The sequence below is a fragment of the Myxine glutinosa genome, chromosome 11 (assembly GCF_964187855.1).
Source record: "Myxine glutinosa chromosome 11, kmMyxGlut1.1, whole genome shotgun sequence".
In the NCBI taxonomy this organism is placed as follows: Eukaryota; Metazoa; Chordata; class Myxini; order Myxiniformes; family Myxinidae; genus Myxine; species Myxine glutinosa.
In genome coordinates this window covers 42,972,015-42,997,234 of record NC_136271.1, presented here as the reverse complement: position 1 = coordinate 42,997,234, position 25,220 = coordinate 42,972,015, and the positions used below count along the sequence as shown (strand labels likewise).

Sequence of the window (25,220 nt, the reverse complement as noted above, 5' to 3'; positions counted from 1 at the left end):
TGTCAAACCTGCAGCTTGAAGTCTTCTCTTTACAGTTGAAACTGAGACTTGCTTACTTCGACCAGTGTTAAGCTGTGCTTGAAGCTGTTGTCCTGTGAGCCGCCTATCACGCAAGCTGTTGACTCTCAGAAACTTGTCTTCTGATTCTGTTGTGGCTTTGGCTCTGCCAGACCTCTTCCTGTCAGAGTTTCCTCCAGTTTCCAATATACTACTTCCTGCAGTGCAATATTGTCCAAATAATGCTTCAGAGGGTGTAATAACAGTCTGTTCCAATACTGCTTTTATACAGACAGGGGGTTTGTAATCAAGTAATCAGCAGAGGTTGGGACACCTGTAGGAATTGTTTGCATCAACTTTCAAGGCTTAATTTACTTACATTGCTGCAGAGCAGCTGTAAGTTGTTAACCCATTACTTGTTCCCTGAAGAAGGCCTTTTTTTTTTTACAATATAACTGTGCAATTTACATTATTTTCCCGTTTTTGCCAACCTAAACTTTTTTTTTTTTACCTCGAGCAGTTTACTGCTTACCTTTGTACCATTTCAGGTTATTCACTGGACATAAACTGCGTAAATTTCAACAAAAACTGGAAAAATTGAGGTGTTTTAAAACTTTTGACCGGTAGTGTATGTATACATGTATGTATGTACATATGTATGTCCCTTCAGTCGGCATTTTGTGGGTTTATTCCCTTTAAAATTCGTTTTCTCTGCAACCGTTGGTCCGATTGACACTGATTTTTCACAATAGGAGCGCCTCCTCGTGTAAAAAATTATAATCATAATTATGATGTTGTAGGTCACATGGTACGGGCGCCATCTTGGCAAAACCGAAAAACTTTGCACCTCCATGTCTCTGAAATCGCTCGAATAAGAAAATTGAAAGGTAACTCATTGTAAAGTACTCCCCATGGGGAATAAATTTAGTTTTCAATGGTGTCCTCGGTACCTTCATTATGACATCATAAATCGACATGTATAACACTTGATCCGATCAGTATGAAATTTCATGAGAGTGATCTCGGGATCAATTTTTCGTCAAAAAAAAATTGATGACGTCATCGGTCACGTGGTTTGGCAGCCATATTTTTTTATGGCATAGCCCCCAGGACAATACTGTCTGGAGCATTTGTCTGTCCATCTGTTGTATGTATGTATGTCCATTTGTCTGGTGTATGTATGTATGTCCCTCACAAATGTCCACCAATCGGAGCTAAGGTTCTGATCACATGACAGGGGTACAACAGATCCTCCACTTCGCAGATCCAAGCCTGGCTACGACATTGTTAGACTAGCTATCGGTCTTGTTTGATGAATAATAATGCCCAATCATGAATAAGCAAAGTAGTAAATACATGTACATGTATGAAAAATAGTTGTGCAGCAATTAAGTGATGGATTTACGTTCGGACCTTTCTGTTCCACATGACATGTGCATCATACATCACGGTACTCGCTCAGCTCACTGAAAAATATTCATATTTCATCTTTTTATATAAATTTTACATTGACCTTTCTCATGTGAAAAATATTTGACCTTTCACATGTGGTTTTGCTATTCAGACATTGACCTTCCTCATGTAAAAATATTTCGGCACAGCAAATTTGGGGTACACACATGCCCAGTCTAAGCTCTCTGGCAAGATGGTAATGGAGTATGAGCTGTCTCCCATTTTAGTACCATAGATTTACCTTGTTTCTTGTCCAAAAGTACCTCAATCAAAATATTACAGGTAATGGTGTCAATATTGTCACTCATTAGCAGAGGGCAAACCTTGCTGTGGGCATATATCACCGAGCCAAGAAGTTTCCACGTGCCACCCCTGCGGTCCATCCGCATCACACGCAGGATCTGCAGGAAGCGCAGACTGCGCAGTGCTGAGGCTGCAATGTTTCCTTGCGTGCCAGCAGCTACGATCGCTAAGGAGGAGGCGAGCACCAGACTATCTGTTGATCACACAGAGATTCTCCTAAAATTATACAAAATTACAAAAGAATGTTGTGATACAAGGGAAAAGGTACATGGATTAATGTGATATAAAGTATAATAATTTAATATAAATGTTTTAATTTTAATTGGGGTAAAGAAAGGAGAGGAGGGGGTGAAATAAATCTTCTGATTATTTATATACACTTCAAAGTGATTGAATTCCCATAATTGAATGGACAAAGACTGTAATAAATGAATTGTGATTGTGCCCAGGCTATTAGACAATCTAACTCGACAACATTTTAAATATCTAACTTTGGTATTTCAAAAGTAACGTGCTCAGAAAGCAACAAAATTCACGTGAATAATGCAATTTTAATGACGTGTCCAAAATTTTCCCAACTTTTGGGTAATTGTTACATTTGTAGTAACTTCTTGCCCGATACATAATAAGAAAGCCGATGTGAAAATTCAGGAAGAGTGACATCTTTAAGCTGAAGCACAAAGCATTGTGTGGTTGTTCATGCATGTACATACAGTATGATGTTAGGCAAGAGAAGGATGAAGCAATTGCAAAAAAAAAAAGAGAAATGACAAAAAACAAATGGTAGTGAATCGAACATCGTTTGACAGAAGGGAAAGTACGAGAATGTCTCCCACCGATAATGATAAAAGGCCTGCGCATGTAGCGCAGACGACCCTTCCAGCCTCGGTAACGACAGCAGCACCCAGATGCCCAGATTCGCACAAAGTATTCGATCCCGAACAGCACCATCATTATTCTCTCCTGGTGGCAAACACATCCTGTTCAACCCAGCAAGCATCATTTATGCTTCTGTAATGACTCCCCTTGTCATGCATAGGCCTAATATATCTATGCATGCAACAAGCTAGCCATATTACAAGTATCCTTCATAGAAGTTAGCATTTTAACTGTTCTATGTTAATTTTACATCGATCTCTTAAATATAAATAATTTTATAGTTTAAGATATAAATATAAATATTAAGATGGCGAGTTTCGCCATCAGTTATGGGAGGAACATGTGCATCCTGGCATTACTTTGGAATGCCAGAAGACAGAGAACAGAGGGAGCAATAGAGGGAGCAGAGGGAGCTATTGCAGAATAGACAGTATAAAACAGAGAGACCACCAACCAGCCTACGGAGTGAGCAACAAACCTTGTGCTTCGGCCTAATCGCGTGAGATTCCAATAATGTTGAGAGCTTTAGATACCACATAATCCAGGAGACAGGAGGGACAGGTGTGTTCCTGGGGTACCAGCCCATTTAGGGGAGAGCAGTATTCCATTGAGCTCCAGACAAATGATTTGTAGACTGTGAGTAGCACTGATTTTCCAAGCAAAGTCTTGGATCAACGGAGGATACCCAGTCTGTGGCTGGCTTTCGAGGCTAGCTTTACTATATGGTTGTCCCAGGGGATGTCATGGCTGATACCAAGTCCTAGACTTTCAAGAGTCTGAACCTCATCCAGTGCCTGACCATGGAAATAGATAGGTATGTTAGTTTGGTGGTCCTTCTGATGTGGCATGGTGAGACAGTAGGACTTTCCAGGATTGAAGGATATTATCATGTTCCTGGGGATTAAGATCCTCCAAGGTAATGGAGGCCCAGATGATGTAATGGAGGCCAACCGAGCTTTACACTCCAGGGCGTTCAATCCAATGGCAGTGTGAATACGCACGTGGGATGAGGGCAGCGAAAGGTAGCGAAGCTCTTACCTGTACGGATCCCACTGGACGTCTTCAACCCTGGTAATCAACTCAACCTGACACGGAATTCAATAGCAACAATAAAAAGGCTTATTTTTAAAAAGGCCAGGAAACAAAGAAATGCACAGTAAACTAAAATTCCGAAATGGAGTGCTCCCATAAAGGCTCGTATACAACACAATGGGATGATAAAATAAACGAAAGTAAAAATGTAATGTACTCAGATTTGAACGGCTCTTAAACCAAGTTGGAGATCGTTGGTGTAGTGGTATTACATTAGTTGTGTGGAACCAGAAGTGCTTGCTCGCGTTTTGAAATATGAAGGTGGAGTTCTGGCGAGGGGGGGCAGGGGGTGTGTGTACGGGGCCGTCGACATGACCATGATTCCGGGTGCTGCAATAAATGATTGTTCTCTTTGACATCTCCTTGTGATCTATTCTACATCAGAACTTTACAGTTGGGGCCCCGCGTCCCTGCGCGGGAAAACAGGCCTTGGCACGCAGTTCGTTCCTCCAGCCGCCGAGCGCAAAGGGAGCAGGCCACGCCCGTCTACTCTCCGTCTGCTCCACACAGCACCGCGGTCTCTCAGCACGGACAGCTCCCCCGCACCATCAGCACTTACGAGCCAGGGAAAGGAAAATGCGGCTGCTCAAACCGACCTCCCGGGCCAAAAAGCGCCAATATCCGACTGTACGACACCAATGTCCGTGGCTCAAGAGTTCGGAAAATGTGAATGTTCACAATGAAATCCAGAACCAAGAAGAAGACAAACTGTGACCGCTTTTCATCAGCTCGGGACCCAAAGAGAGAGATATATAAAATGCCGACTGCACGCGATCAAATCCAGAGAGAGAGAGAGAGAGAGAGAGAGAGAGAGAGAGAGAGAGAGAGAGAGAGAGAGAGAGAGAGAGAGAGAGAGAGAGAGACTTTTGACTTTTGACGTCCTTTTATTCCAAAAATTATAAAGTGCATGGATGTACAGTGTATAAAATCAACAAAGCCAAAAACAAGAGAAAACGATGAAGCGAGGAAACAATACAGATATATGCGTTGATCAGATCAACTTTTACCGAAAACAAATGCAATCTTCTGCAGCAATACTATGAATTGTAGAAATTATGAACAATCAAGAGAAAAATAATACCAACTCGTTTTGGCGGACTTCACAGACACTTTTCAAACACCATTTTTCCACAAATCCATCAATTTCGCCCATGCTCTTGGAAAACTCAAACTCATGTTTTAGCCTTGCAGCACACAGTGCATTAAAAAACGTCATGACCTTGCATTGATGAATGGGCTTACCATGCCGCTTCTCCTTTCTGGACAGGTAAGTAGCAAGCTTTGCTGTAGCTACAAAAAAGCACAACAGTTCATATTCCTTGTTGTGTTGCCGTCTCTTTTTGAGCCCAAAAATAAAGGATCGAAAAGTAAATCTGAAATTCATTTTGAACGACACAAAGTCTAACCATTCAAATAAAGGAAAAAGTCTTTACAACCAATAAAAAAATGAAAAACATCCTCATTTACAGAACAAAAGGGGCAACATGCAGATATTGGGGCAAAATTCCATACATATGTATTACATGGGATGATCCAGTGGGCAAGGCGCCACTGAAGATCACCTGTTCTTTTGTTGATCAGCTTACTATACATTGATTCCCATACAGGTTCATTGGGGGGCCCGGCAGGGAGTAGCCTCTTCCATCGTGCTACTCCATTTAGTGGAGGAATAGCAAGAACTTGAGATAACCACCACCTATACAGGCTCTTGCTGCTCTCAGCATGCAATACACTTGTCCCTGTGCTAACAGGTGGAAGTTCCTTGGGAAAGCAGTCAAAAATCAGTTTCGGAAACGGGGACTCGTTGGGGTGTCCAAAAGTATTCCAAGTCCAAAGTTTCTGTAGCTGATGACGTTTTTGAACAACTTTCCTCAAAATCGTTCCAATTGTCCTCTTGGACCGAATCGCCGTCAAGGTTGAAATTTCCTCCACATTCCTCCACCTGACACCGGAGTTTGGCCGAAGGTGCCATACTTTGTTTATGCCTGCCTCAATAAAGCGTTGGCACAAATGACGACTCTTGAGAACATCAAGGAAGAGAGGATTGAAGAACAGGGGTTCAACCTCGAACATCCCTGGGGAGTAGGTGTCCGCTTTACGGCTCACGGAAAGTCTTTCCCAGGCACTGAGAAGGCTCTGGTAAAATATGGGGAGCGTTGATGTATTCACGTACTTGAGGTGAGTCAGGAATACTTCGAGACCATAGCCGAGTCTACCCGCCTGCTGTAAAATATGGCAAGCCAAGGCATGGTTTGGCAGGTTTTCACCAAATAGGAGGCGTTGAATGGAGCACAGGCGAAAAGCCATGAGACGGGATCTCACGTGAACAAGGCTCTGACCACCTTCAGATGAAGTAAGGCATATTACACTTGGCCGCAGCCAATGATGGCCTCCCCAAAAAAAGTCCACAAGTTTGGCCTGTATCCTGTCCAGCAGCACTTCTGGTGGTTGCAGGCAAATAAAGCGATGCCACAACGTTGTTGCAACCAAGTTGTTTGCCACTAAGACTCGGCCCTTAAATGAGAGGTGCGGTAGGGCTCTTTTCCACAGGTTCAGCCTCCTGTCTATTTCTCCAGTCACACCTTCCCAATTCCTTTTCTCAAATTGTGTAGAGCCCAGGGACACACCAAGGTAATCAACACCATCTGTTTTCCACTCCAGGTTTTCTGGAAGAGCAGGCAGATGTGTTGAGACAGGTAGGCAGCTATTAAGGTATGGCACCCAAAGAGCTTTGCTTTTCGTCCAATTAACCTTCAGAGATGAAGCCATGAAAAAGGTTCTTAAGGACTTTACAAGAGCAACAATGTCTTGGTGGTTTTTTATAATGACGCAAACATCATCTGCATAGGCCGATATAGTCATTGGTGGGCTTCCAGGAAAACAGGTCAGGCCAGAGATATTCTTTCTCAGTGTGCAAAGAAATGGCTCCATTGCTAACGCAAAAAGCAAACCTGAGACTGGGCAACCCTGCCGTACCCCCCTCTGAACCTTTATGGGGGGAACCAGTTCATTGTTCACCTTAATTACACTGGAGATGTCAGTGTACAATAGAGTTATAAAGGCCCTGAAAATTACCCCAAACCCACATGCTTCAAGAACATGGCACAAGAAAACATGGTCAATGCTGTCAAAGGCTTTTTCAAAGTCTAGAAAACATATTCCAAAATCATTTTGGTCATGGCGAGCATACATTAAATCCCGCACGAAAAAAATGTTGTCGTAAATCGAACGACTGGGGATGCAGAATGTCTGATCGGGTAAAACCAGATCACCAATGACTTTTTTTAAACGATTTGCCATTGCTTTCGAAAACAATTTATAGTCAGTACACATTATTGAAACCGGTCTCCAATTCTCCATCCGCCGGAGGTCTCCTGACTTTGGGAGAAGACTCACCACTGCTCTCCTTAGGCTTAGTGGCATTACACCTTTTCGCAAGGATTCTTGGATTACAATCAATAGTTCTGGGCCCAAAATGTCCCAAAATTCCATGTAAAACTCAGCTGGCAGGCCATCAATTCCCGGAGCCTTTCCAGATTCCATTCCAACCAGGGCATGCTGTAATTCATCAAGGCTTAAAGGCACATCCAGCTCCAGGCGTTGAGTCTCAGTTAGGGTTGGGAGATGGGAGGTAAAACATTTTATTTTATCCTCATATATATCTTTTTTAGCAAATAGATCAGAATAATACTTTCTAATAGTGATTTTTACCCCATCAGAACTTGTAATTTCATTCCCACTGGGGTCCTTAACTGATAAAATAAGCTGGGGAGGCTTCGTTTCAGGTTCTAAGTGAAAGAAGGCTTTGCTAGGACTATCTGATACTTTAATGCTTTTTACTCTCAGTCTAACTAGCAGTCCTGCAGCCTTCTCCTGTAATAGTTCCCGGAGTTGGGTCCTTTTTTCAAGGAGCAATTTATAATTTGTCTCATTTTCCTGCTCTGCCATTTTGTTTTGCAGTTTTAGAATTTCGGTTTCCAACCGTGCCAATGTGATTTGATTTTCATGAGTGATATGGGAATTAAACTGTTGACAAAACAGTCGTATATGAGTTTTCATATTATCCCACCAAAGGTTAGTGGAAGCAAAGAGGGGCTTTTTTCCAACTATTGCTATCCATAGGATGCGAAAGGCTTCCTTAAACAGGGTATCATCCAAAAGGCTTGTATTGAATTTCCAATAGGCGCTCCTCCGTTTGAATTGTGGGAAAGATAGGCCCATCGTGACCATGTGGTGGTCAGAGAAGATGGAAGGGGTAATAGTTGAGGAGGTTACAATATTCCTTAATCGTGGGGTGATGTACCAGCGGTCAAGCCTCGCTAAGGATACTTGGCCATTGGAGCATCGACACCATGTAAACTGCCGGTCATTTGGGTGCATCAATCGCCATACATCCAAAAAAGCCCCACCTGAAAGGAACTGGGAGAGGTCACCATGGGACTCGGGATGTGGTTCCGGTGAATTTCTGTCTATTTTGGGCTCTAGCGTACAATTGAAATCTCCCCCCATGCATATGCACTGATTTGGGTCAACCAAATTTAAATGGTTTATCACTTCAGTAAAGAAGACTTTACGGTCAGTACTCTCGCTTGGTGCATATACATTAAAAATAATAAGCTTCAGGCTATTGATCACCAATTCTAGGGAGGCAAAACGTCCCCGAATCACCTCCTGAAAGAGGCAAGATTCAGGTACAAGTCCTGGTTTTAGCAAAAACCCCACTCCAGCAGATACAGATGACATATTACTGAAGAAACATTTACCTTTGAACATGCTGCTCCAGTCATGTTCAACCTTCTCAATAATATGAGTTTCTTGCAGTAATATTACATCGACTTGTTTCCTTTTGAATAAACTATTCACTTGGATCTGGCGGACGTGACTGGCCCCACCACCATTTATATTGAGTGTTGCAAGATTAAGCGTCTTCATCACTCATTAGTAAATTTTGTCTGACACTGTGAGTACTCAGTCTTTGCCTTTGTTATGATTTTCTTTAGTCGATGAAACTGTGATTTTGTTAGGTTTAGTTCCTCAGATTTTTTTATGACTAGTTTTGCAGCCTGAATAAAGGGAGCCAAATCAGGGAAATGATCCCCAATGATGACATTTCGCTGTCTATACGTTTCATTGAGGAATGAGAGAACAATATGGGGAGGGGTTGGGGGTTGATCTGGCATTAATTGTGATAATGCTGTTACCTCCACCTCCTCTTCCGATTCTGATAAATCAGAAAGTGGTCCAATGGGGTCTGGGTCAATACCGTTTTCTTCTCCTGCTATGCAACCTAGCCTTCCCTTGTCTGGGGGGTCCACGCAGTGCTGTGTTTGGGAAACATCAGCACATTGATTACTGATTTCCTCAATTGGCATGAAATCATTATTCCCACATTCCTGTGGATTTATGTTTCCGCCCTTTTCTGCTATATTGGCAGATTTATTATGGATGTCAGCCTGTTCGGCGACATTCGCTTGGATCAATGATGCGCCATTCACGGTATCGTGGCCTGAATTATTTACATCATTAACGTCGTCTGTGTGAGTAATGGAAGCGCGTTGTTTTAGCGGCTGAACCCTGATGCTCTTTTCTGGGTTTTCCTCTTTATTTATTTGGTCCGCGCTTTGCAGAGAGATTCCAGGTGCATCCTGAAGAGTTTTTTCACTAACAGCCTGCAAATCGAGCACAACCTTTTTACCTGCTCCAGATGAGTCACTATCATCCGGAGCCCTTCGTTTACTCGTCCCCACTTTGCTATCAGTGTCCATTTCAACATTTTGCTGAGGAGGAATAAATACGTTCACGCTTGGAACACTGGATTCACCCTCATTAGGAATTTTAGGCGGTGGCAATGCGATAACCTCCCCCCCACTGGGAATCTCAATTAGTGGAGCAACGTTAACCTCCCTCCCACTGGGAGTATTCATTAGTGGAGCAGCGTTTACCTCCCTCCCACTGGGCGTATTCATTAGCAGAGCAACCTCCTCCTTACAAACTATGGCAGTGTGACCTATCTTGCCACACCTGACACACGCGGCTTTGGGACAAGAACGTTTTAAATGTCCATACGCTCCACACTGAAAGCATGTTAAGGTGGTGGACGATGCGTATAGCTGGAAATTTGCCTCTTCAAAATTAATTTTGAAAGTGATGTTGAGGCCTGTGTCGTCCCCACGGTCTGGAAGGACCATATACACCTGTCTGCGGAAGCTCATTACGTGCTTAACACGTTCATTCCGACACCCAAGAGGGATTGTTGGAGTCCTCGATACCATTTTACCGTACCGTGATAGCACGGTCATTAACTTGTCATTTGGGATAAATGGTGGTACGTTAGAAATAACCACTCTCGTCGCGGGAGTTAATAGCGGCGATGCCATCATAAAGTGACCGCTTTCCGTGGTTATTCCCGCACTTACCACATCATGGACGAGTTCCTCGTCCGAAACGAACACCACCACTTTCTGGTTCATACGCGAAGCTGCACGTATAATCGTATATTTTCATCCCCAACAATGCTCCCCACAGCGAGGATGATGTCCTCGACAGGGACTCCATCCGGAGGCACGCACACAAACGCGTGCTTCCTGGTTAAGCCTCAAAGTCATCGTGACGAGAGCGTGCATTCGCCATTCCGGCGAAAATACCCCCCCCCCCCCTCCCCCCGCTTGTCCGAGCCGGACAAGAGGGTATCAAACCTAAATAAACGAACTAAAGTAAAAAATAAACGTGCATTATAAGCACAGAAATGGCTTACAACGCGCCGTCAACGCCAGTAGGCCGCACCCAAAATGGGCCCGCTCTCAATCCTCTCTCTCTCGAAGGCAAAGGTGTAGAACAGATGAAAACAAATGCCAAGGCACACAGGATGGAAAAGGAGAGGGCGGGGGGCAGGGGAGGGCAGGAGAGGGGGGAAACCTCACGACGGACTCACCAAAACACAGAGCAGTTGCTCACAGCCGCCATGACGCTACACCCAACGCACCGACGGCCGATAGGTGGTGCCAGAGAGAGAGAGAGAGAGAGAGATAGAGAGAGATAGAGAGAGAGAGAGAGAAAATGTCGGGACCCAAATCTTTTGTACCCAAGGCTCTTACGTCATCTGACGATGCGTGCTCCTATCAGCGAGTGCCATCTCATCACTCTATGGCTGTCCTGACCAATGGTTCTTCGGGGCGTGGCATCACGGCCATTTGCCTGCCTTTGTGATCACCCGGTCGGTGATATCAGCGGTATTGAATGTCCTGTTTCCTACTACTTTTATTTAGTGTTATTTTTAGGTGTAGTCTACTTGCCAAGCCTATAGAGCCCTCTTGTGAACCCGGAAATGTTGAGTACCCCAACGTTTTAAGTTAGAAATGTACAGTATGGGTCCCCAGCACTTAGAAACTGCCAGATGCTAACTTGCATATATTGGGCAATTAGCAAAATTAGCATTAATAGCATTAACCCTATCAAACATAGGCCTGGGACACTGAAATTTCTGTTTCGCTCTATTGCTCCGTTTGAATGCTTCGTGTGAGCAAACTATTTGAAGGATCTGTATGAAATTTGGACATAATACACTTAGACAGATATGCTTTCCGTGAGTGTTCTTATAAAAATTTCCTGCGATCAAAATTTCATGTGAAAAAAGGGATGTAAAAGCCGTGGATTTTTTTTCACCCAACATTTTTTTGCGCGGTTAGTGCCCCTACTCTCATGTTGAGCTACAGTTTCAATGTTAGTGTCAGCTGCCAAATATACTTCTGAGGACCCAGATAAGTTCCTGTGCGCAGTCGGCCTGGAGAGGCACATCGGCCCTATCCACAGTTGGGGTGATAATTTTGATCTTGTGGTCTTCACACCCAATGGTCGCCGCACGACTCATGCCATGGCCACTCAGTTTGTGCAGAATCCAGCAGGTCTCCTGTTCCCCGGAGGAGCCACACCTGGTGGTAAGGTCATGTCGCTGAAACTACCCCGTCTGACGAAGCTTGAAGCTGGGAAACTTAGTATAGCTCATAAGAGCAGTTTTGTCATTGAACATTACACAGGCCCCAAGAAGATGACTCCACCAGGTCTGAAAGAAGTCCCAAGAACTGATGCTTTCCAAGATGCCATCAAACAGAGTGTTTCAAGAGCACAGAAGAAGGATGCTGCTTGGCTCTCGCAGCTCCACTCTTCCCCTCTTCCCCTGGACTGGGCAGCCTACAATGTTGTGCAAGATCGCAATGGTGATGACAGTGCTCCAAAGAATATTTGCAGGACAGAGCCCAGAGAGAGCTGGGGGGGCAAGGCCAGAGAGGAGTCGGTAGAAGAAGGAAAGACCACCAACCTGCCTGCGGTGAGTGAGTGAGAGGCCCTTGGAGTTAGCTTCATCGCGGGAGATTCCAATGAGTCTGAATGCTTTGGTTTCAACAGCGTGAAGACGAGCTAGGTGTGAGGCAGGAGCACCAGCCCAGAGGGGAGAGCAGTATTCCATTGAGCTGCGGATGAAAGCCTTGTATGTGGTGAGGAGCTCAGGTGTGCCAAGGAAGGACTTCGCACGACGGAGGATGCCCAGTCGGCGACTGGCTTTGGAGGCCAGATTTGAAATGTGGTTTTCCCAGGAAAGATCATGGCAGATAGTGAGACCCAAAAGCTTGAGTGACAGAACTTCTTGGAGAGGATTATTCAGAAAGTGATGAGAGGGTTGTCCAGTCAGTCTTTTCGGAGAGACATCGTAAGAGTGTGAGATTTGTCAGGATTGAAAGACATGTTCCACTTGTTTGCCCAGTCTGTGATTTTGTCCAGGTCTGCAGAGAGTGAGGAGGCTGCAGACTGCCGATCTGAGGGATGAAGAATGGAGCGACAGAGAGTAGAGTCATCAGCAAAGAGATAGAGAGGATTTTCAAGAGAGTCAGAGAGATCATTGATGTAGACCAGAAAAAGCACAGGGCCCAGAACACTGCCTTGGGGAACTCCAGCCTGAACAGGAAGAGGAGATGAGAGAAACCCATTCAGGGCCACACGGTGACTACGACTAGAGAGGAAGTCCGCCAGCCATGCGTGGAGAATCAGAGTCGTGGGTTGACAGAAACTTTTTCACCTTGTCAGGAGGAAAGGACACAGAGTCCAGGAGCAGTTGGGTTCGACTGGGAAAGGTGGGAACAGAGAGAGATGGGTTTGGGACACAAGATTTTGAGGCAAACACAGAGTTTAGGCATTCGGCTTTGTCACGTGCGGTGTCAACTGTGTAGCCGTTTGATGTCAGGGAGGGGATGGAGGGGGAATAAACACCAGAAACAGATTTGACCAGACGCCACCAGGATTTGGAAGAGGGAGACAGACAAGAGAGTTCGGTCTTGAGAACGGTGAGATATCGTTTCCTGGCTCTCCTGAGGGTGGACACACACTTGTTTCGGGCTTTGTGAAAGGAAATGAGATTTCCTTCCGTTGGATTTGCTTTCCAGGAGACGAAGGCAAGTTGTTTCTGGGCAACAGCCTCGCCACAAGATTCCGTGTACCATGGATGGGAGGAAGGGTATGACAACTGAAAACGAGATGGGATAAATCTGTGCATGAGAGAGAGCAATTTACTTTGGAAGAATTCCCAGGATGAGTTGATGTCAGAGGCGGTAGAGATGGGAGATCAGTCCAGATGATTGATGGCTGCTTGAAGACCGTGCCAGTAAGCCTGAGTGAAATGCCAGACTCGTCGACGCTGAGGAGGCTCTCTGAGAATGGTCAGAGAGATGTCCACTTTAACAAGCACATGATCAGATGAGCCGATTGGAGCAGAAGAAGAGCAGCAGACATTTTCAGGGAAGTTAGTCATAACCAAGTCCAGAAGAGAAGATGCTCCGTTGACTGAGATCCGGGTCGGGAAATTGACAGATTGTGTCAGTCCCAGTGAGTCGCAGAAGTCCTTTGCTGAGGAGCCATGGCTGGTGAGAGAGGTACCCACACCCAGCCAACTGGCATGGTGACAATTGAAATCACCACATATGAGGAAGAGGGAGTTGGTATGGGTAGATAGAAGTTGGTCCATATTATCAGACAGCGAGATGTAGATGGAGTCATCACTGTTTGGTGGACGGTACAACACACATATGAACAAGAGGTGGGAGTGAATTGGAAGCCGTAGCCAGAGGTATTCCTGGGGGTGAGGTGGAGAGAGGGCAGTGCAAGGCGAGTGAGGAAGAGAGTTTTTTTTATAAAGATAGCAACCCCACCTCCAGGACGAGGCTCAGGTCTATCATACCGGAGGAGGGAGTAACCTGGGAGAGATACCAAGGAATCAGAGACATCATGAAGGAGGAAAGTTTCTGTTCAGCAGATCACGTCTGGTTTGTCAGAAGCAACCTGTATGGAGAGATCAGTCAAGTTTGAGCGAAGGCCCCGGATGTTTGAGGTCCATACCGTTAATGAAGAGGAAGGGGCAGCATCGGATACAGAACAGGGGGGGGGGGGGGAGGGGTAGGGTAGGATGTGGAAGAGGAGGAAGAGGTAGGGAGAGCTGTTGAAGGTGTGTCAGAGATTTCAGAATAGCTTGGAGAAAGGGAAGGATGGGGCGGACAAAAGGTTTGATGGTGATTGGGTGAGGCACAGTGAGGTGTTATTTGGGGAGGGGGTAGAGCGAGGCAGAAGGTTGGGGGAGATGAAGGTGAAAGTTGGAAGGGGGAAGAAGCAGGGAGGATGCTTTGAGGAGGAGGGGTGAGAGGGGAGTCTAGGAGGGGAGGGGCGAGGGAGAGTCTCGGAGGGGAGGGGTGTGGGGGGAGTTTAGGAGGGAAGGGGCAAGGGGGGAGATTTGAAAGGCATGGGTGATGGGAAGGATTTGGAGGGGAGGGGCAAGGGGGAAGATTTGAAAGGGATGGGTGATGGCGAAGATTTGGAGGGGAGGGGCAAGGGTGAAGGTTTGAAAGAGATGGGTGATGGGGAAGATTTGGAGGGGAGGGGCAAGTGGGTAGATTTGGAGGGGAGGGGTGATGGGGAAGTTTTGGAGGGGAGGGGTGATGGGGAAGATTTGGAGGGGAGGGGTGAGATTGGATTTTAGAAAGTGTACAATTAATGGAAAACGAACATTTATTGCAAAATAAGTTTCTTGTGACCTTCGAGTCAAAAATACGTTTGAGGACGCTGGAGGAAGGGTGGAGTCTAGGAGAGTTTCGGGAATGTAGAAAAGAGGAACTGTAAGAGATGGAATTTTTTTTTGGAATGAATAGATTTTGTGAGCAAATCAACCTCTGCAGGGTGAAATCTTTCACCCTCTGTAGTTGCAAGGATCTGTTTTTGCACCTTTTTGTGCAAAGCGGTAATGTTTGCTGATTTCCAAGATGCTGGCAGATGACCTTGAGCAAAAGAGAGGGTGAAAAGAACAGAGAGAGGGTGAGATAGAGTGGCAGAGCAGGATTTTCGGATCCGTGGGCTGATGCCGTCTGGTCCAGTTGCAGAATCAGAGTCGAGGTTTGACAAAAACTTCTCCACCTTGTCAGGAGAGAAGGACACAGAGTCCAGGAGCAGTTGGGTTCGACTGGGAACGGTGGGAACAGAGAGAGATGGGTTTGGGACACAAGATTTTGAGGCAAACACAGAGTTTAGGCATTCGGCTTTGTCACGTGCTGTGTCAACTGTGTAGCCATTTGAGGTGAGGGAGGGGATGGAGGGGGAACAAACACCAGAAACGGATTTGACCAGACACCACCAGGATTTGGAGGAAGGAGACAGGTTTGAGAGTTCATTCTTGAGTGTGGAGAGATAGTGCTTCCTGGCACTCATGAGGGTAGACACACACTTGTACACTTGTTCCAAACTTGGTGGAATGAACTGAGATTGCCTTCCGTTGGATTTGCCTTCCAAAAGGCAAAGGCAAGTTGTTTCAGGGCAACTGCCTTACCACAAGATTCAGTGTACCATGGACGGGAGGAAGGGTAAGACAACTGAAGACAAGATGGGATAAATCTGTGCATGAGAGGGAGCAGTTTGCTTTGGAAGAATTCCCAGGAAGAATTGATGTCAGACGCAGTAGAGATGGTAGACCAGTCCAGATGATTGATGGCTGCTTGCAGCCCATGCCAGTCGGCCTGAGTGAAATGCCAGACTTGTCGATGCTGAGGAGGCTCTCTGAGAATGGCCAGAGAGATGTCCACTTTAACAAGCACATGATCAGAAGAACCAATTGCAGCAGAAGAAGAGCAGCAGACATTTGCAGGGAAGTTTGTCATAACCAAGTCAAGAAGAGAAGATACTCCCTTGACTGAGATCCGGGTTGGGAAATTGACAGATTGTGTCAGTCCCAATGAGTCACAGAAGTCCTTTGCTGAGGTGCCATGGCTGGTGAGAGAGGAACCCACACCCAGCCAGCTGGCATGATGACAGTTGAAGTCGCCACATATGAGGAAGAGAGAGTTGGGATGAGTTGATAGAAGTTGGTCCATGTTGTCAGACAGCGACATGTAAATGGACCCATAACTGTTTGGAGGACGGTACAGAACACATATGAACAAAAGGTGGGAGCGGAGAGGAAGCCGTAGCCAGAGGTACTCCTGGGGGTGGGGTGGAGAGAGGGCAGTGCAAGGAGAGTGAGGAAGAGAGTTTTTGATAAAGATAGCAACCCCACCACCAGGATGAGGCTCAGGTCTATCATACCGGAGGAGGGAGTAACCAGGAAGAGATATTAAGGAATCAAAGACATCTTGAAGGAGGAAAGTTTCTGTTAAGCAGATCAAGTCTGGATTGTCAGAAGCAACCTGATTGGAGAGATCAATCAGGTTTGAGCGAAGGCCCGGATGTTTGAGGTCCATATCGTTAATGAGGAGAGAGGGGGAGCATCGGGTGCAGGAGAGGGGAGGGGTGGGGTAGGGGCAGATGAAGGATGGGCAGGGGAGGTAGGAAGAGCAGTTAATAGCGTGTCAGAGATTACAGAAGAGTTACAAGAAAGGGAAGGATGAGGACGAAAGGTTTGATGGTGATGGGATGAGGCACAGTGAGGGGTTCTTGGAGGGGTGGCAGATGAAAGTAGAGGGTTGGGGGAGGTGGAGGTATGAGATAGAAGGGAGATGAAGTCAGGAGGAGGCAGCTTTGAGAAGGGGGAGGGAGGGGGGAGAATTGGAGAGGGATGGTAGGGGGGGGGGGAGATTTGAAGGGGAGGGGTTGGGGGGAGTTTTGAAAGGGAGGGGTTAGGGGGGAGTTTAGGAGGGGAGGGGCAAGGGGGGAGATTTGGAGGGGAGGTGCAAGGGGGGAGTTTAGAAAGTGGATGATTAATGAAAGACGAACATTTATAACAAATTGGGTTTATTGTGATTTTCAAGTTAGTGATCCGTTTAAGAACGATAGAGGAGGGGTGGAATGGATTTGAATTTAGAGCATGTAGTGAGGAAGAATTATAAGAGATTGAATATTTTTTTGAAGTAGAATGAGTTGGAGAGGAAATTAAAAATAGCCTTTTAAATAGGAAGAAAAACAGCGTGTTGTAATATACCACTGAATAAAACACTGCAGGGGAAAGTTTAAACATATTTAAACAGAACCGTGAAGAACAGTCTAATATTCACAAAAAAACCAACCGGGAGAGGGAGCCTCGAGGGACAACCATGAGTCACGTGAACAGTGAAATGGGGGTGAAACACGTGGTCGAAGAACGAACGAACGAAAAGAACAAAGAAGGAAATGTTTTTGTTATTTTTGGTTTTTGTTGTTAAGATTTTAAACAAGGAAGTATGGGGTGAAAAGACTGGGAAAAAACTGAGAGAACGAGAGTAGCAGGACCACAATCAACCGCTGAGAGAAAACAAAGCCTCCAGGTAGGAAGCTTGAAGTACAACAGCAAGGCCGCAATATATCGCGGCACGAAATACTCGACCACTCTATACAGGTATGAAAGATTAACACCGATAATCTTCCAAGGGATGCACTATAGGTACACACACATAAGGTAAATACAGTTTCAACAAAAATACAATTGTGAACAATTACTTAACTCCAAGCGTGCGTGAAGGTCAGGACAGCTTCGTAAAACCGTGACTTCCCCCACAATATCTCGCGAGATCTCAATAACATAATAACAACTAGAACTGCCACTTTATAACTGCTGGCAGTAATGACCGGTTTCCTCCGCCTTACCGCTTTCATAAAACCCTGCTTTCACATTATTATTATTTTTCTCCATCAATTTATCTCTAGATGATGCTCAATAAATTTTCATCCTGATGAAACTAATGCCGACATATGGGACGGCCAGCTTAACGTCCATCAACTAATGCCGACAGATGGGACACCCAGCTTAACGTCCATCAACCAATGCCGATAGACAGGACGGCCAGCTTAACGTCTACCAACCAATGCCGATAGACAGGATGGCCAGCTTAACGTCTACCAACCAATGCCGATAGACAGGACGGCCAGATTAACGTCTACCAACCAATGCCGATAGACAGGACAGCCAGCTTAACGTCTACCAACCAATGCCGATAGACAGCACAGCCAGCTTAACGTCTACCAACCAATGCCGATAGACAGGATGGCCAGCTTAACGTCTATCAACCAATGCCGATAGACAGGACGGCCAACTTAGCGTCTACCAACCAATGCCGACAGATGGGACGGCCAGCTTAACGTCCATCAAGTAATGCCGACAGACAGGAAGCCCAAGCACTCCTTTAGTGAAAAATTCCTGTCCATCGGTCAAACCATTGCAGAGAAAATGATTTTTAAAGAAAATAAACCTGAAAATCCCAGTGCTACAAACGTGGTGAGACCTTGAAAAAATTCACAACAGCTCTACAGTGACTTATATGACACTAGCCGAAAGCACCCGGCGTTGTCCGTGTTCTTTTTGAATGAATTTACGACTATAATTCAGCTTTTACTCGCAGCCGCAGACGATTGACTACTATAATTTAGCTCAGCTTTTAATTGTGAAATGGGCCCAGCTCGGCTAAAGCGGCCTTGAATGGCCTCGCCACCTAGCCTATAACCTTCCCGGGGCCCGTCCCAACATTTTTAGTTCTTTTTGAATGAATTTACTACCATAATTCAGCTTTTACTCACGGCCGTAGACGATTGACTACTATAATTTAGCTCAGCTTTTAATTGTGAAATGGGCCCAGCTCGGCTAAAGCGGCCTCGACTGGCCTCGCCACCTCGCCCATAACTTTCCCAGGGCCCGTCCCGACATTTTTGGTTCTTTTTGAATGAATTTACTACTATAATTCAGCTTTTACTCGTGGCCATAGAAGATTGACTACTATAATTCAGCTCAGCTTTTAATTGCGAAATGGGCCTGTCCCGGCCGAGGTGGGCCTCGACTGGCCTCGCCAACTAGCCTATAACCTTCCCGGGGCCCGTCCCGACATTTTTTGTATTAGAGGTTTCCTCCTATCTTTCACCGTTCAGGAGATTTGCTTGCGCAGACAAACAAACAAAAACTTTATTTTATATATACAGTATATAGAAGATGAGTAAAGCGCTCCTGCAAACGTCATTATGCATAGCATACCGCATGGTTAGAGTACCGTTGGGGTATATCAGTGGATATTTGTCCGATTTTGTCCAGGTAAATTTTACCATTAGCTGCACGGACCCCCACTTATCACTAAAAGTGGAACAACAACAACAACATGCATTTTAAAGGCCATTTTCCCGACTAGAGCGGGGGTTAGCCTTGCGGTCCCCATGACAATCTTCTCCATTTTGCCCTATTTTCTGCATCTCTCCTTGTTAACCCCCTTGCCCGCATTTCTTCTTCCACCATCTTTAGCCAAGTCTTTCTCGGTCTTCCCCGTCTTCTACTTCCTTCTACATTCATTTCCATCACTCTTCTCAACCAGTCACTTTCATCCTTCCTCAACACATGACCAAACCATCTCAACCTGTTCCTCTTCACAGCATCAATCACAGGCTCTATTCCCATCATCTTTCGCAATTCATCATTTGTCTTCCTCTCTCTCAACGATACTCCGTACATCCGTCGAACCATTCGCATTTCCACCCTTTCCAACCTTCGTTGCTGCTCTACGTTCATTACCCATGTCTCGCTCCCATAAATCAAAACACTTCTCACACATGCAGCATACACCTTTCCCTTCAGCTTCAACGACACTCCCCTCATCATCAGCATGCCACTCAATTCCCGAAACTTCTTCCATGCACATCTCACTCGAGCAACCGTTGCCGAGTCTGATCCACCTTCTCCATTCAGCATGTCTCTGAGGTAGCAAAATGTTTTCACACCTTCCAGCTTCACGCCGTCTCCAAGATCCAACTCAACATTTCCTCCATCTGCAGCTCCCTCTGTGCACACCTTACATTTGAATGTAGCTGCCACACTGGTTAATGACCCTCTCAGACCACTACATTTTTTATGAACCCACTCAGCGCACATTGTACACTGAATGGAGTTCACTCCGACACCCTTCCTACACACAGCACAGGGCCACTTCCCAGTTCTTTCCACCTCACCACATGCTTTACCACTTGCCATCACCTTTGTCTTTCCGATATTCACCTTCAGACCTTTTGTCTCCATACATTCCTTCCACGTGTTCATCTTTTCCTTCAGTCCATCCATACTTTCCACAATCAACACCAGATCATCTGCATACAACAACTCCCATGGTAAACCCTCCTTTACGTTCTGAGCCAGCACCTCCATCACAGCTACAAATAGTAGTGGACTTAGTACCGACCCCTGATGCACTCCCACCTTCACCTCAAACTCACCACTGTTCCCGTCCTTTGTCCTTACAGCTGTGCGCGCTCTTTTGTACATTGCCATCACTACTCTGATCAACCATTCCTCCACTCCTAACTTCCTCAATGCCCATGTCAATACTTTGCGTGGAACCCGATCGAATGCTTTCTCCAGATCAACAAACCCAAGAAACAACTTCTTCTTCTTCTCCATGTACTTCTCCTGCAACTGCCTCACAATGAAAAGCGCGTCTGTTGTTCCTCTTCCTGGCATGAACCCAAACTGCATTTCGTTGATCTTCACTTTCTTCCTTATCCTCCTCTCCAACACCCTTTCCAATACCTTCATTCCATGCTCCAATAACTTTATCGCTCGGTACGAGCCACACTCCAGAGGGTCACCTTTCCCCTTGTATAGAGGGATGAGGGTACTCAGTTCCCAAACCACTGGAATGCGGCCTTCTTTCACCACCAGATTACAGATCTCTGTCATTCTCTTCACACCCCAACTTCCTGCTGCCTTCAACATATCTCCCACAACTCCCGTCGGCCCTCCCGCTTTTCTACCCTTCATTGCTTTTATCGCTTCCTCAACTTCCTTCTCAGTTATCTTCTCTGCCGGTCCTAAAACTGGGTTACTCTCTATGTTGCCATCCCATTCATTCTCTGTATTTAACAGCATTTCCATATGTCTTTTCCATCTTCCTTTAATTCCATCTGGGTCGACAACGATTTGTCCCACTTCATCCTTCAAGCAACTCACCCCCATCACATCACACCTCTCTTTCACTATCTGCTTTGCAATCCTGAATACTGCTTTCTGACCCTCTTCCGAATCCAAGCGTTCTCCGAACATTTTCCTACATGCCACCTGTTCTGATTTCTTTATTGGACGATAACTTAAAAACTACAAATCCCACAAACTTCCAACTTACCTTATTATTCTCCTAGTGTTCTTATCTCTCGAAATCACCAATGGTATGTGAAGCTACGACGCAGGAAACCAATCAGTTACATGGCCTGAGAAAAAAAACTGTTGCATTTCTTCTTCTTTCAACAATAACGGCTTCTAGCTGTCAGACCGTACAACCAATCATGTTTAAATTTTAAACACTTATTTCGCTTGATGAGAGCTACATTACATAAAAATTTCAAGTCGATCAATGCAGCGGTTCAAGAGATAGAGAAGCTTTTTTTGTATTGCATTCAATTATTTATTGTGGCCAAACCATGTGACTTATCAAAACTTCCCAAGTAACGGTTTAACTTCCCCACATGGGGAACGTTTGTGTTAAGTTTCCTCTCGATATCTTCAAAAATTAGGGAGAAGGTAGGATTTAAGGTTTATGTTTAAAAACGTCATAACTCCTAAACGATGCAACGTACGATGGCATCATGTGGAAACTTTTTGTTTGTCATGGGTATGCGATTCTGCATGCAAAGTTTGGGCTCTATCTGTTCAGCCGTTGCGGAGAAAAATGGGTTTTTAGTGTTTTTCACGAAAAACAATATGGAGGCCGAACCATGTGACATGTGACGTCGAAATTTTTTGCATTCTGAATTTTGTTTTCACTAGGGTCATGTAAAAAAAATCATATTGGTGGCATCAAGGGGTCTATTTGTCAAATTCTAACTTTGTAACGTTTGTACTTTTAATATCCTAAATAAACATGTTTTTTGGTCCCATTGCAGAGTTCTTTAGAATGAGCCATGAGTCAATTTTTTCCATTGAGCCGTTTAGGAGATATAGAGGGCCAAATTTGAAGGTATTTTCCAAGATGGCGCCCATACCACGTGACCGATGACGTGCAAATTATTGGCACTCTGTGGTCCTTTAAAACATATTTATTCCAATTTTAGCAAATATCACATTTTTTGGCGAAGCGAAGCAGGCGTATAATAATATTTCGGGTGATAACACAGAGATGGCCGAGAGTTATACACTGCTATCACTTTTTTTTCATATCTAGGGACATATATCTTGCTAAAAATCACAATGAGCCTTACTCCATCTGTATGGCACCGACCAGTCAATTTGGGGGGTCTGGCTCATAGCCTATGATAATTTAAACCTTTAGCCACTTGAAAATACAAGATGGCTGCCACTTTCCAAATGGCCGGCATTTCCTCACATATGAATCATTGTGCGACACATATCGATAGAGTTGTTTACTGTGTTTGATATTACCAATCAATAACATCCATATCAACATCATGAAGTGTTCTCCTCATATTATTAAACAACTCAAATGGTATGTTTATTTTTTCTTTAAGGTGTTGTGATGGGGGAAGATGTGAAAACTTCAAGTCGCAAGCACCGAAAAGTGGATGATGTTGAGAGAATCAGACATGATACTAAGTGAACAATCAGACAATGCATCTGTTTTGAATTGGAACCTTTTTGCATGCCATGCACCAGGACAAGCCCAATAAAAAATTATATGTCGAGTGGCGTATTGCTCTGCACCAATCAGAAAATGGCAACACCTGATAAATCACCCTGGCAAACGGACTGGACTAAATGCTGCTTTTGACAACAAGACAAAAATGAGGAGCTCAAAAGCCCAAAAAATTATTTGTACAACAGAGAACAAGATACGTCAAGACACAAGATGCCAAATATGACCAAACCTGTCGACTTACGTTCAACAACACCAAGTTACAAGGAGCTACAAAATGAGCAGCTACCACTGTAAATGAGGACTTTGAAGACCAAAGGAAGATCCAAAGACAGTCGTACCCAATAACAGCATTACGATGCTTTCTATGTGAAAAATAAGATTTAAAGTCACCATTAAGACACGCCATGACTCCGGAAATAAAGCAACGGTTAAACAAGTGTGCCAAGATCCTGAACGATCGGAGACTCTTGCAATACTTAGTGGTGGAGATGTCATGGCCCAGGAGCTGAAGTATCACATGCCCCATGCTTGGCTGCTTTTTATAACAATATGGTATTCATAGAATACTTACCCTGCGCAGTCAACTTGTTGCGAGCCAACTCTTCTGTTTTTGAAAATTGTTTTTCTTTGATTCAATATGGCTGCCAGACCACGTGAGCGATGACATCATAAATTTATATTCTCTAAAATAATTGTTGCATCGATCACGCGCAATACATTTCAAACTGATCAGACTAAGCGTTGTCCCTGTCTAATTATGATGTCATAATTATGGCACTAATGACGTCATCGTTAACAACACCGATTCCCCAGAGGGAGTTCTTTACAATGAGCCATGTTTCAAAATTTTCCATGCAGCGGTTTTGGAGATATAGAGGTGCAACATTTTTCGGTTTTTCCAAGATGGCGCTTGTACCACATGACCTATGACGTCATGATTATCATTAAAATATTCTACATAAGGAGGCGTTCCTATGGTGAAAATTCCGTGCCCATCAGACCAACAGTTGCTGAGAAAAAAAATTCACAATGATCGAATAAGTGTTGTACTTGTCGAATTATGACATCATATCGAAGGCACCGATGACATCATCATTAACATATCTTATTCACCCAGGGGAGTACTTGACAATGAGCCATGTTTCAATTTTTTTCCATGTAGCGGTTTCAGAGATATAGAGGTGCAACTTTTTTCTATTTTTTTCAAGATAGCGTCTGTACCACGTGACATATGACGTCATAATAATCTTGAGAACAATTCTACAGGAGGAGCTGCACATATTCTGAAAATTTTGTGTTCATCGGACTAACAGTTGCAGAGGAATTTTTTTTTCATACTGATCATATCAAGCGTTGTACTTGTCGAATTATGATGTCATAATGGAGGCACCTATGACATCATCATTAACATATTTTATTCCCCGTGGGGTGTACTTGACAATGAGTCATGTTTCAATTTTTTCCATTAAGTGGTTTGGGAGATATAGAGATGTAACGTTTTTTACAAGATGGCGTCCGTACCACGTGACCTATGACATCATAATTATCAGCAAAAAAATCTACAGGCAGAGGGGCGCTCATACGGTAAAATTTCATGTCAATCGGACCAACGGTTGCCGAGAAAATGATTTTTTTAAATGCAGACACGGCACACGTACGGCACACGGCACACGTACGGCACACGGCACACATACACACCCGATTGCTTAACCTTGCTTTTCGCATCGCGAGCGCAGGGTAAAAAACCTTTATTTATTTAATCCGAGGCATCTGGGGTAATTGATTAGTTGAGAGCTGATTGGTTATTCCCTCCATTCACATGTGAGAGATGTGGGTGGGTCTTTGTTTTTCATTTGTAGGTTGACTACTCAACATTTTTGCATGGTACATGCTTGGGAGCCTTGATGGTATGTGTTTTTGTCTGTGCTGTCGCTGATGATTCGCCAATTAAGCGATGAAACTGGTCCGACAGCTGAGGGGGAGTGTAGCATTGAGTTTCCCTTGTGTGTACTATGTGTAAATGTCGTTACAGCTGTGGAGGGGTTTTGGGAAGAGTTTGAAACAGCAAAATGGTTTACCTTGTGTAGCCTCTCATGGCTGCTTCAGCTCGAAGAGCTTGGGAAGAGCCAATTGATATATGTGTATGTATATATATATATATATATATATATATATATATATATATATATATATATATATATATATATATATATATATATATATATATATATATATATATATATCGTATTATAATAGAGCAAACGTATATGGTTATGTTTTGTTTGTTTATATGCGACCAAAACGTCTTCTTCTTCTTCTTCACCCAAAATTACCATCCAAAACGCAGTTTGTGAACTCTTAATTACGTTTAGACTGCTGAGACCCCGAAGATCCAAAACACCCCAAAGACCCAAAATACCCTTAAAGGCCCTGAGGATCCAAATGACC

The 25,220-nt window shown here is 44.5% G+C and overlaps 1 protein-coding gene across 1 annotated transcript in view; it reads right to left on the bottom strand.

The window, feature by feature from the left end:
- LOC137436602 (potassium voltage-gated channel subfamily KQT member 4-like) overlaps positions 1 to 25,220 on the bottom strand; it is a 281,048-nt gene that overhangs the window by 133,235 nt on the left and 122,593 nt on the right. Inside the window, exons 3-4 of the mRNA XM_068130541.2 lie at positions 2,589 to 2,715; positions 1,773 to 1,945 (exon numbers count right to left, since the gene is read on the bottom strand). Coding sequence (XP_067986642.1) covers positions 1,773 to 1,945; positions 2,589 to 2,715 — 300 coding nt within the window. The remainder of the gene's footprint in view (positions 1 to 1,772; positions 1,946 to 2,588; positions 2,716 to 25,220) is intronic.